This window comes from Orcinus orca, chromosome X (assembly GCF_937001465.1).
Source record: "Orcinus orca chromosome X, mOrcOrc1.1, whole genome shotgun sequence".
NCBI classification, from domain to species: Eukaryota; Metazoa; Chordata; class Mammalia; order Artiodactyla; family Delphinidae; genus Orcinus; species Orcinus orca.
The window spans coordinates 7672185-7684277 of NC_064580.1; the positions used below are offsets into that span (position 1 = coordinate 7672185).

The window sequence follows — 12093 nt, forward strand, 5'->3', positions numbered from 1 at the left end:
GCGCATCCTGCGGTCTGAGCTTTCTTCTCTTGGGGACGCCCGAGGGTGCCGTGGCCCTCGGCCTCTCGCCACGTGGCCACCAGGGGGCTCATCTCAGTGTCAGCGCCGCTGGGCCTAACCCCCCTGGGGAGCGCCGTGCGGTGGCTGGAGCATTGGCTAGAGGGGGTGGATGAAGCGTGGCCTGTCACCCACCTAAAGGTGTCTGCATCTTGAAAGCGAGACTCCATCATCTCAAATGAATTTGAAGTTGCTGGGGTTTCAGGTGAGATGGCGAGGGGAGGGGAGGAGCTTTGACTAGTGGGGGAACTGGCCTTCAGGACGGGCCCGATGACTGCCTCCTGTGTTCATGGCCAGGTGCAGCCTCTCCCACACTGAGTCCCTCAGGGCTGACTGCCACCGGCGGGGTGCGCTGGAAGGGACGGCGTGTGACTCGCCAGGCTAGGTCATAAGAGACGGCTGCTTCCACCTCGCTCCCATGGAGCACTTGTTCTAGAGGAAGCTGACTGCCATGTCCCGAGGACGCTCAAGCAGTCCCGTGGAGGCGCAGGGTGCAGTGGAACCAAGCCCTTGCGCCAACAGCCAGCACTGACTTGCCTTCAGATGCCTGCGGCCCTGGGCGACAACCTCCTGAGAGACCTCGAACCAGAAAGATCCAGCCAAGCTGCTCCTGAATCCCCAGCCCATAGATACTGTGTAAGATTATATGTGTATGATTTTAAGCTGCTGAGTTCTGAGGTAGTTTGTTATGTAGCATTCTAGATAATAACACCTGGGGAGGAGAGGAGCTCCATGCACGATTTAGGTTATTGAGTGTAAGTTAGGGCATATTGATGATGAGCTCCAGTGTACTGATTTAAGTAAATGGACAACTGTGTATATTTCAGGAAAATGTCTACTTCCCTGTGGATTTTCATAGCCTGGAGACTTCAATCTCCACTAGCCCGCAAATGCCAGTGGGGTCTGGATGTCTGCTGTCACTTCAAGCACCCAGCATTGCAAATCTGGGATGTCACTTGCTTTGGGAGCATCTCCCCTTTTCTCCCTGCACCAGTGAAACGTGCTCCGGCCTGTAATGCAGCTTGGAGCCCATGTCATGGTGTGTTTGCCAACCCCAGTGCCTTTGCTCGGTCAGAGGGTTTAGACTTTGGACATGAATTATTTCAGTGGGAGATCAGTTTTTCTAGGTAGGTATTTTAAAACAGAAAGAAAGTAGTTCACAGGTGCTTGAGAGAAGTGTTGCAGCATGCCAACTAAAAAATCTAACTTTTGTACAGTATGGCGGTGAGATTTAATTCTAGTTGATGGGTCTTCTGGGTTGCCTTGAGTAATAAATCTTTTATTGAAATATACGTGCAGAAAAGTGTGTAAAGTGTAAGTGTACAGCTTGATGAATTTTCACAAAGTGATCACACCTGGGTAACCAGTGCCCAGATCAAGAAACAGGAAGTGGGACTTCCCTGGTGGCACAGTGGTTAAGACTCCTTGCTCCCAATGCAGGGGGCCCGGCTTCGATCCCTGGTCAGGGAACTAGATCCCACATGCATGCCGCAACTAAGAGTTCGCACGCCGCAACTAAGGAGCCCACGTGCTGCAACTAAGGAGCTGGCGAGCTGCAACTAAGACCCAGCACAACTAACTAACTAACTAAATAAATAAATATTAAAAAAAAAAAGAAAAAGAAAAAACGTGACCAGCCACCAGAAGCCACCCCCATGTCCGTTCTGGTCACTCCTCAGCCCAAGGGTAACTGCTGTCCTGATTAACTCCACACATTCGGTTTGCTTATTTGGAACTTTGTTTTAATGGACTCGTGTTCCTGTGTCTGGCCTTCCCTTGACATTGGGTTTGTGAATTTCATCCTTGTCAGTGAGTGTATGTAGTGGTAGGTTGTTCATCCTTGTGGTTGTGTCTAGTCACATAGTTTTCTCTGTATATAGGTGTCTTTTTTTCTGCTTTTAAGATATCCGCCTTTTCACTGGGTTTAGCAATTTGATTATGCCACTCCTTAGTGTGGTTTTATTCTATTATTTATTTGGGTGCTTGGGGTGTGCTGATTCGCTGAGCTTCTTGTATCTGTGGGCTTGTAGTCTCGTAGTTTAAATCCTGTAGAACAGGATTTCCTAGAGTAAAAGTTCTGGGCCACAAATGAAAACGTATTTCAGAGAAATTTCTTGAGAGAATTTAAAGGGAGTTTTAAACCAATTTCCCTGTGACCTCCTCCACTTGGATAAGAAATGTGAAGTAGGGTTTGGCTCATCGGGCTGCTAAAGGGGCTGCCAACTCTTGGTGCTGCTACCCTGCTTCCCGCTGTGATGGGTCCAAAGTCCACTTCTTTGGGCTCCCAAGATTCTGGGTCAGATGCCTGTGGTTGGGTGTCAGCCAAGATGTTGGCCGGCGGCACCGAGGAAGAGATCTGTCTATATTTGTCAGCCCTGCTTTTTTCCTGGGTGAAAAGTAATAAGGGAATAATCAGGATGAATCGAGCAGTTAAAGAAACCCCCCGAACCTAGGAGGGGAAAGCAAGGCATGCCCTTCAGACTCGCGCTGCTACAGAGGATAAAACTGCAGACCATGGTGCATATGAAAGGCGATGCAGTCAAAGAGACGTGTCCCAACCTCTCATTTTCACGTCTAGTGACTTGAGTATGGTTTTCGTATTCTTTTTGTCCTGTGTATACTCACAGGTAAGCTATCTTTCTTGTATGTATTTTTGAGTGTGCCTGTGCGGTGATGTCTCAAGCATTGAGCTGACTGCTTGATAACGTTTTCTATCTCTAGATGGATGTAATTTTGTTTGTTTTTTAAAAAAATGTTTATTTAAATGTAGTTGATTTACAATGTTGTGTTAGTTTCAGGTGTACAGCAAAGTGATTCAGTTATACGTATATACGTAAATATATGTATTCTTTTTTTACATTCTCTTCCATTACAGGTTATTACAAGATATTGAGTAGAGTTCCCTGTGCTATACAGTAGGTCCTCGTGGGTTATCTATTTCATATTTTAATCCCAGACTCTTAATTTATCCCTCCCTCCCCCTTTCCCCTTTGGTAACCGTAAGTTTGTGTTCTGTGTCTGTGGGTCTGTTTCTGTTTTGTAAGGAAGTTCACGTGTGTATCATTTTTTTTTTTTTTTTTTTTTTTTTTTTTTTTTTTTTTTTTTTGCGGTACGCGGGCCTCTCACTGTTGTGGCCTCTCCCGTTGCGGAGCACAGGCTCTGGACGCGCAGGCTCAGCGGCCATGGCTCATGGGCCCAGCCGCTCCGCGGCATGTGGGATCTTCCCAGACCGGGGCACGAACCCGCGTCCCCTGCATCGGCAGGCGGACTCTCAACCACTGCGCCACCAGGGAAGCCCCACGTGTATCATTTTTTAAGACTGCACATATAGGTGATGTCATATGGTATTTGTCTCTGTCTGTCTGACTTACTTCACTGAGTGTGATCATGTCTAGGTCTAGATGGATGTAGTTTTAATAACGCTCCTTGTGGAGGAGAGATCGTGTATGCGGTGGGTGGAGCTTTTTAGGGTTAACGGATATTGTAACTGTACAGCAGGCTCAGCAAACACTGCCTCAAAGGTGCAGATGGTAGATGGGGGTGAGTAACGCAGGCCTCTGCCCTCAGGAGCTCAGAGGCAGCAAGCTTTGAAACAATGATTCCAGTTTATAAGTAAGATCTATAATCAAAATAGTAGTAATTAAAACACGACGGGAAGGATGCAGGGAAGGAAATGGAGTGGGGAACAGGAGTGGAATGAAGGGTTATAAGGGCCCCTGGTTGTTAAAGCCCGGTCTGCAGGCCAGCAGCAGCAGCAGTCTTCCTGGGAGCTTGTAAGAAATGCAGATTCTCGGGCCTTGCCCCAGAGCTGCTGAAGCTGAATGTCTGTGGGCGGGACAGGGACCCAGCCCTCCCGATTTGCCAGGTCACCCGTTGCAATCAATAAAGTGTGTCAGCGAGTTTTCCTGCGTTCTTGCATGGATGGCAGGTTTTACTTTGCCCATTAGTACAACTTACCCATTTGGTTTCTTTTAAGGGTCGTGCTTTGGTGTCATCCCTAAAACCTCTGCCTAGCCCTAGGTCACGAAGATTTTGCCCATTTGTACCGGGCGGTAAACATCACTCAGGGATTTACGCAGGCAAAGGCATCCCTGGTTGAAGAAAGAGAAAATGGCCTGCGATGCTGCCTTCATTTGGGTTCTCTCAGAAGCGGACCCTGAGACAAGGATTCTGGTGCAGGGCGTTTCTTGGGTGCTGCAGGGACCCTGGGAGGGGCGACTGGGAGAAGAAGGCACCCGTTAGAGCCTGGGCTGTTAATGCAGCTCCCCGTGTGGGCAGCCGGAGCTTAACTGCATGCTTTGGAAACTCTAGGAAATGATGCTTGCAGTGTCACGAGCTCCCCAAGTCACCTGTGCGTTCACTAGGAGGACCTAGGGTGGGTTCACTAGGGGACTCGGTGTATAGTTGTCTTCGCTGCTGTGACTTCCTGTGATGGTAGGATATAAAGCAAAATCAGCAAAGGGAAAAGGCGATGGGGCAAAGTCTGGAGGAAACCAGGCTCCGGCTGCCAGAGTCCTCTTCCCGTGGAGTCCCACAGGGATGCCCTTCCTTTTCCCACAGTGAGCTGAGGCAACACGGGTGAAGTGCTCTCTACCCAGGAAGCCTGTTAGTCTCAGTGCCCAGATTTCTGTTGGGGGGCTGGTCCTGTAGGCACTCTCTGTCCAGCTTGTATCAAAATTCCAGACTCCCAGAAGGAGAGCAGGGGTTCAGTATCAGTCACAGTATTTGGACAGCCAGTTTAGGTACCGCGAGCCATTCTTATCAGTTCTGGGGATGGTGTCAACCCTCCTGAAATCCACGTTCCCAGGTGCCAGCCGAGGGCCAGCCTTGCCAGCAGGCCTTCCTGAAGAGAGCAGTCTCTGGCCTGCAGTGCTAAGTCTTTTCTGCACAGGTATGAAACACATGCCTTGAAATGACCCCATTCAGGGGGCGAGGGAGTGGGAGTATTTATGCACCAGTTCCCGAGACATCGGTTAATACCTGCTCCCAGTAATGCTCTTCAGGCGTGCCACGCCAGCAGAGCCACCTTCCACGGGGCCGGAGGCAGTGACCTCAGGCACACACATACAGCTGGGAATCAGCTGGAGCTCACTGGAAGGTCTTGAGGGATATGGGTGGGGCACTGGGAGCATCAGGTACAGTAGTTATTCTAGAAATTGGGTGGGGACGACAGAGCCGTGTGTCCAGGGCAGTTCACATGCGTGTAGTCATGCGGCAGTATTACAACTGTGGCTGAAACGACCAAGGTCAAGGCTTCCCTCTAACTTCCTTGGGCTGTGGCAGGAATGCTGGGTAGGAGGCACCGGGAGAGCCATGGATGGGCACCTCCTCCCTGTGTCTGCCTGTTTCTTTCTCTTCTGAGCCTCCCATATGCATATATTTGTTTACTTGATGGAGTCCCATAAGTCCCTTTGTGTGTGTGTGAGTGTGTGTGTGTGTGTGTGTGTGTGTGTGTGTGAGCGAGCATTGTGGGGGCAGAAGATACTGGTATGTTTAACAAATGTTTGCTATAGCCTGAAACGTGCATGGCAAAAGAAATTTTTTTTCTTTATCCACAGGAGCACATTGGGAGACCCATGTCTGCTGTGTAATTTGAAGTTAGCTGTGAATTTGTATTGGATTGCATTTTTTTTTTTTTTTTTTTTTTTTTGCGGTACACGGGCCTCTCACTGTTGTGGCCTCTCCCGTTGCGGAGCACAGGCTCCGGACGCCCAGGCTCAGCGGCCATGGCTCACGGGCCCAGCCGCTCCGCGGCATGTGGGATCCTCCCGGACCGGGGCACGAACCTGTGTCCCCTGCATCGGCAGGCGGACTCTCAACCACTGCGCCACCAGGGAAGCCCTGGATTGCATTTTTGAAGAGTGTCATGGTGTTGTGTGCACAGAGATCCAGGGCATGAAAAAAGGCAGGCCGGCGTCCCCGCATTCATTTTAAGGTCCTGATTTCCTCCCGCGTCAGAGAACTGAGTGGATGGGGAGCTGGCCTGGCTGCCCTAGGAGGAGGGGCTGGGGGGAAAGGGTTTACACTGGATCACAAGTTCATGATGATGATCGTGGTAATGCAGCCCTTGAGTAGAGGTGTGACACTCTTCAAAGGCAGGAGCTCCAAGACTGCCCTCTTCCCCAACCCCCCTCCAGGATCACAGTCTGCATTTTAATAAGACCCCAGGGGATTCATGGGCTCATCCCAGCCTGGTTCAGGGTCTCACCTGAGAGGCTGCACTTTGGAAGCACCTGGGGAGCTTTAGAAATGCTGATACCTGGGCCCCCCAGACCCGGATTTAACTACTCCGGGCTGGACCTGGGGTTGGGGGCCTTTGTGAAAGGCCCCAGGTGATTGGGCTGTGCAGCCAGGGCTGGGACCAGCCTGGAACCTGCTCACCGCGCCTCCGCAGAGCTCTCCTTTCTCAGCCCCCAAGATACCTGCCCTCCTGCCTGCCTCTGACCATGGATTCTTTTTTTAAAAATTTAATTAATTAATTAATTAATTAATTTGGCTGTGTTGGGTCTTCATTGCTGTGCGCGGGCTTTCTCCAGTTGTGGCGAGCGGGGGCTACTCTCAGTTGCGGTGCACAGGCATCTCATTGCGGTGGCTTCTCTTGTTGCGGAGCACGGGCTCTAGGTGCGCGGGCTTCAGTAGTTGTGGCACGTGGGCTCAGTAGTTGTGGCTCACGGGCTCTAGAGCATAGGCTCAGTAGTTGTGGCGCACGGGCTTAGTTGCCTCGCGGCATGTGGGATTTTCCCGGACCAGGGCTCGAACCTGTGTCCCCTGCATTGGCAGGCAGATTCTCAACCACTGAGCCCCCAGGGAAGCCCCTGACCACGGCTTCTTAATCTGCTTGGGCCGTGATTCTGTCTCTGGCCCCCAGTCCCGCCTGGCTCCCCGCGTTTCTTCTTTTGAGATTCTTTTCCCATATAGGCCATTAGAGAGCACTGAGTAGAGTTCCCTGTGCTGTACAGCAGGTTCTTAACTGTCTGGTAGTGTGTATATGTCAGTGCCGATCTCCCACTTCACCCCTCCCTCTTCCCTGGGTTTCTGACTTCAGCCCGGTCCCTTTTCTATATTCAAAGTGTGGTCCGCAGACCGGCAGCACCATCTTGTGAGAAATGCAGAGTCTCAGGCTCTACCCTGGCCATGCTGGATCAGAATCCGCATTTTAGCCAGCTGCCCAGTGCTCCAAATGTGTGGGAAGGTAGGAGAGGCGCTGCTCTCGCTGTCAGAGCGGGGAGAACTGGTGGGAGGGGCGCCGCTCTGGCCGTCAGGGCGGGGAGAACTGGAGGGAGGGGCGCCGCTCTCGCTGTCAGGGCGGGGAGGACTGGTGGGAGGGGCGCCGCTCTGGCCGTCAGGGCGGGGAGAACTGGTGGGAGGGGCGCCGCTCTGGCCGTCAGGGTGGGGAGGACTGGTGGGAGGGGCGCCGCTCTGGCCGTCAGGGCGGGGAGAACTGGTGGGAGGGGCGCCGCTCTGGCCGTCAGGGCCGGAAGAACTGGTGGGAGGGGCGCCGCTCTGGCCGTCAGGGCGGGGAGAACTGGTGGGAGGGGCGCCGCTCTGGCCGTCAGGGCCGTGAGAACTGGTGGGAGGGGCGCCGCTTTGCCTGCCAGGGCGGGGAGAACTGGTGGGAGGGGCGCAGCTCTCGCTGTCACGGCGGGGAGAACTGGTGGCGTTGGCAGGAGCCAGGGAACCCGGCCTCAGGAACTGGAAGGCCTTTACTTATTCAGTTTCTCGGCTGTCGCTGTTGACATTGGCGCGGGCCGTTCTTTGCTGTTCGGTCGTCCTGCGCATTTAGGATGTTTATCAGCATCCCTGGCCTGTACCCACTTGATGCCACTCCCCGACCTCCCCCGCAATTGTGACATCTGAGAATGTCTCCAGGCACTGCCAAGTGGCTGCTTAGGGACACAGTTGGCCCTGGAAGGCCACTTTGGGGAGAAATGACCTGTGAATCCACATGGTTCAAAGGTCACCAGTTGACTCTGGGGCCCCCAAATATAACCCCTGAAGGGAAGTGCCCAAAAGGCTCGTTTGGTCCAGTTTTGAATTAAGGCAGAATTTCTCCGCCTCAGCGCTGTCGGCACTTGGGGCCGTCCTGGTCACTGTAGGGTGCTGAGCAGTATCCCTGGCCTCCACCCACTAGATGCCAGCAGCACCCCTGTCAGATGTGACAAAATGTGCCCAGTGACCCCTGGGGGCAGAATTGCCTGTTGGGTGCCACTGGTCCATCCATCTTTGGTCTGTGTCGCCCGGTCTCATCCCCCCGCTGTAGACCCGCCGTAGAGGTGGTGGCTCCCAGGGTAGCCACTCCCCTGGAAAGAGGGTCCTCCTTTTCTCTGTCGTCCGCATGTGGCACTGCATGGGTCCTCTGCTCGCCCCACAGCCAGTCGCTGTGCCTGGCGGTTGGAGACTGTCATTGGCCAGCCTGGGTCACGTGCCCACGGTGGGGAGGGGAAGCTTTGGTACCAAATGGAGGGGAGGGACAGTTCTGGGGGGCGAGAATGACCTGCTCTTGCATCCCTGTGCGGAGCTATATGCTCGGCTGCACTGCCGTCTAGTCAGTAACCAGCTCGTCTAGCGAATGCCAGGTGCCGGCGTTTCTCTGCCTGTTTCCAGGCCACCTCGGAGGGCGCTCAGCCCTTTTACAGGTGAGCAGCCCAGGCTCGGCGGGGCTGGCGAGGCACCCACATTGGCCTGCAGGGCCCAGGTGTCCTAAGCCCCCATGCCCCCTTCAGCTTCTTCCTCCAGGCCTCCCTCCACGGGCCTGTCAGAGGGCTCTTTCAGAGCATCCTCTTCTTCTCCAAACACTTCTGCATCTCAAAAGAAAGTGAGCGTTTTTAGACAGCCCCGAAGTCCCTGCCCATCGAACTGGAGCTTTCCTTCCCTCCATAGTCCCCTTCTACCCAAACCTCCAGGACCGTGGAGAGTGGAGAAGGGCTTGTGCTCCAAAGAAAAATGACACTACTATCGCTGGAAGAAGGAACAGATGTGCTGGGCAAAAGCCACAAATGAGAATCGTGCCTAAGAAGCTGCATTTCCTGATGGGCAGCCCACATTTTCAAACACTTCTTCAAATTGCAAAGTATAGCAAACACGCCCCAAAGTGCATAACACCTGACTGTATGGCTTAATGGATCGAACACGAAGTCTCCATGTCACCACCTAACGTATAATTTATAGGATGCCACGCAGATGGAATCACACAGTGTGGATTCTGACGCGACTCGACTCTTCGGTCAGCAGGCTGTGTGAGACACACCCACTGCAAGCACACCTTGGGAAGCACTGGAGTCAGAGGGTGTGTAGAAGCCGAGAAGCCACTGAAGGTGACAGAGGAGTGGCCACGGGTCGGAGCGGGAATTGGCCTTGAGTTGCTCAGGGCACAGAGCAGAAGCCATGGGCTGTGGAGACAGGAGTTCCTGTGACCTGAGGCAGGAGCTGGGGCTAAAGGAGGCTGAGGGAAGGATGGCAGGTGAGGCAGGTCGGGGTACTGGTTGGAGCAGATGGAGAGGAGGCAGGCCCCGCCCAGTGGACTCAGCTGCCCCAGGCAGCAGGGCTGCTCACACAGCACCTTCTGGTGGCCCTGTGGTGCAGTGACACCCCCTCTGAGCCCCAGGGAGCCCAGGCTGGTGGCCTTCAGAGGAGCGGCCAGCACCAAGGAGCTGGCGGCCAGCAGACGTCAGCCCTGAGTTTATTAGTGCCTGCTGTAATCCATGCAGGTTGGAAGAAAAGTGATTTGTGATTGGTTGTTGGAGCTTCTGGAAAATCTGTAAGACATGAAGCTTTTTTCCATATATTTTTTTTTAGTTGTCATCTAAGGCCTGGCTCTGAACTCAGTGTTCTGGGATCCTCTCCTCCTTGTGTCCTACTCCTTTCACAGTCTCTTGTGAGTATGTGTGACCTCTAGCTCTGATGGCCTTGACCACTTTGTCAAAGTGATGCTATGACCATATTCGTATTCACAAGCCAGGGGCATCTGGTGTCTTGAAGCATTTGGATAGCTAATTTGTTGGAGAAACTTTTCCGGTGGTAGGATATCCTAGAAACCTTGATGTGTATGTGTGTGTGTTAAGAACTACCTTTTATTCCCTTGCAGCTTCCAGGTTGAAACGTCGCTCGGGAGGTCCTGTGCTTGCATTTGCAGGGTCCCATCCTTCCCTTCCAGAATCCTGTGCAGGAAGGCCATGTCTCTTCATCTTTGTACATTCCCAGTGGATGGTGGTGCTTGCTCTGCTGCTTCTGTTGGTAGGTGAGGCTTGACGGCCTGCCGGTGGCTCTGGCACTGTGGACAAGGGCCTGGCAGGTGGCAGATGGCCCGTGACTGCTTGTGTCAAGTAGCGCCCAGCAGCCCCCGAGCGCGGCCTGTTTCTGTAGGTCGCACGTCAGGGCACACAGGCACATGTCTTCTTTCTGCTCTGTCTGGGCTGCTCTGTGTTTCAACGACCGAAGGGCTGAGTAGACGAATTGTGACCGAGGCTGCATGGCCCCTGAGCTGAAAATATTTCCCATCTGACCCTTTGTAGGAAACATTTGCCAAGCCCTGAATGGCAGTTGAGGTACTGTGAGGGCACAGGGAGGAGAAGGACGGCAAGGCCAGCCCACAATAGAATGGATAAACTCACTGGGGTCTGTTTGCACCATTGAATACTATAGGACAGGAAGCGGCAAAGAACGTCATCCCGTGGGCCAAATCCAGCTCACTGCCTGAGCCAAAATGAGCTAAGAATTGATTTTTATATTTTTTAATGATGGAAAGAAACTGAAGGAAGAATAATACTTGGTGACAGGTGAAGATTATATGAAATTCAGACTTCATTGTCGATAAGTCGAGTTTCATTGCCACATAGCCCCAGCCATTAATTTGTGTATTGTCTCTGGCTGCTTTTACGTGACAGTGGCAGAGTTGAGTAGTCCCGACAGAGGCCACGTGGCCCACGAAGCTACAGATATTTACTCTCTGGCCCTTAATAGAAAAAGTTCACTGTTGTAGAGCATAGAGAATGAACGAACGATAGATAAACTCAACACCATGGGTAGATCTTACAACACAGTGTAGAACAGAAGAAGCTGGAAACAAAATATCCCGTTTATATAAAGTTCAAAAACGGGCAAAATTCATCTGTGGTGTGAGGATAGTGATTACCTTTACAGGTGGGGTAGGGGCCTGGAAGGGGCCGTGAGGGAGCTTCTGGGCGCTGGTCACGTTCTGTCCTTGATCTGGGAGCTGGTTATGTGCGTGAGCTCACTTTGTGAAAATTTGAGGAGGTGTACACTTAGGACTTTTGCCTTTTTATGGATAGATGTTTATTTCAATAAAAAACTTACTTAAGAAAAGTGATTTCAGTCTGGCAGCTCCTCAAAAGGTTAAACGTAGGCTTACCATATGACCCAGTAATTCTGTTCCTAGGTATCTACCCAAGAGAACTGAAAATACATGTCTACATGAAGGCTGGAATGACCATAGCAGCATTAGTCACCATAGCTCCAAAGTGGAAACAGCCCAGATGTCCATCAGCTGATGAGTAGACAAACACAACGTGTGTATATCAAATACAACGGAGTATTATTCACCCATAAAAAGGAGTGAAGCACTGATGCTCCAACATGGACAAACCTTGAAAACATTATAATAACAGAAAGAGGCCAGACACAAAAGGCCGCATATGATATGATGCCATTTCTGTGACGTGTCCAGAAGAGGCAAATCTGTAGAGAAGGAAAGCAGATGAGTGGTTACGAGGGGCTGGGCCAGGAGAGGGACTGCTGTGGGCATGGGGTTACTTGTAGAGGATGAAAACTTCTGGAATTAGATAGTGCACCTCTGTAGCCAGAAGGAGAAGGTCCCAAGATGACAGCCACCTCGCCTGCTCTTTCGTGCTGCCCTTCCAAGCACAGGTGACTCGAAGGTTGACAGGGGGAAGGCCTGACTTTTCCACCAGGTAATCCAGACCTGCCCCCAGATCCAGGCCAGATGAGTAATGCAGAGCAGTTTCCAGAATGTAAGTAAAATGAGGACGTTAGATTTGCTACTTCTGTTTACTAAAATAG

General features: G+C 52.1%; 1 protein-coding gene across 5 annotated transcripts in view; it reads left to right on the plus strand.

Annotated features, from left to right (window-relative positions):
- Positions 1–12093, plus strand: part of CLCN4 (chloride voltage-gated channel 4) — an 82468-nt gene that overhangs the window by 14271 nt on the left and 56104 nt on the right. The window contains exons 1-3 of one of the 5 annotated variants that reach the window (XM_033420204.2): positions 9342–9371; positions 9853–9931; positions 10142–10290. The exons of 3 other annotated variants lie outside the window; for them this stretch is intronic. In XM_033420204.2, the coding sequence (XP_033276095.1) occupies positions 10230–10290 (61 nt within the window). In that variant the 5' untranslated portion in view covers positions 9342–9371; positions 9853–9931; positions 10142–10229. Of the gene's footprint in view, positions 1–8562; positions 9372–9852; positions 9932–10141; positions 10291–12093 lie in introns of those variants that run through there. One more of the 5 variants, XM_049704916.1, reaches the window with a different exon arrangement.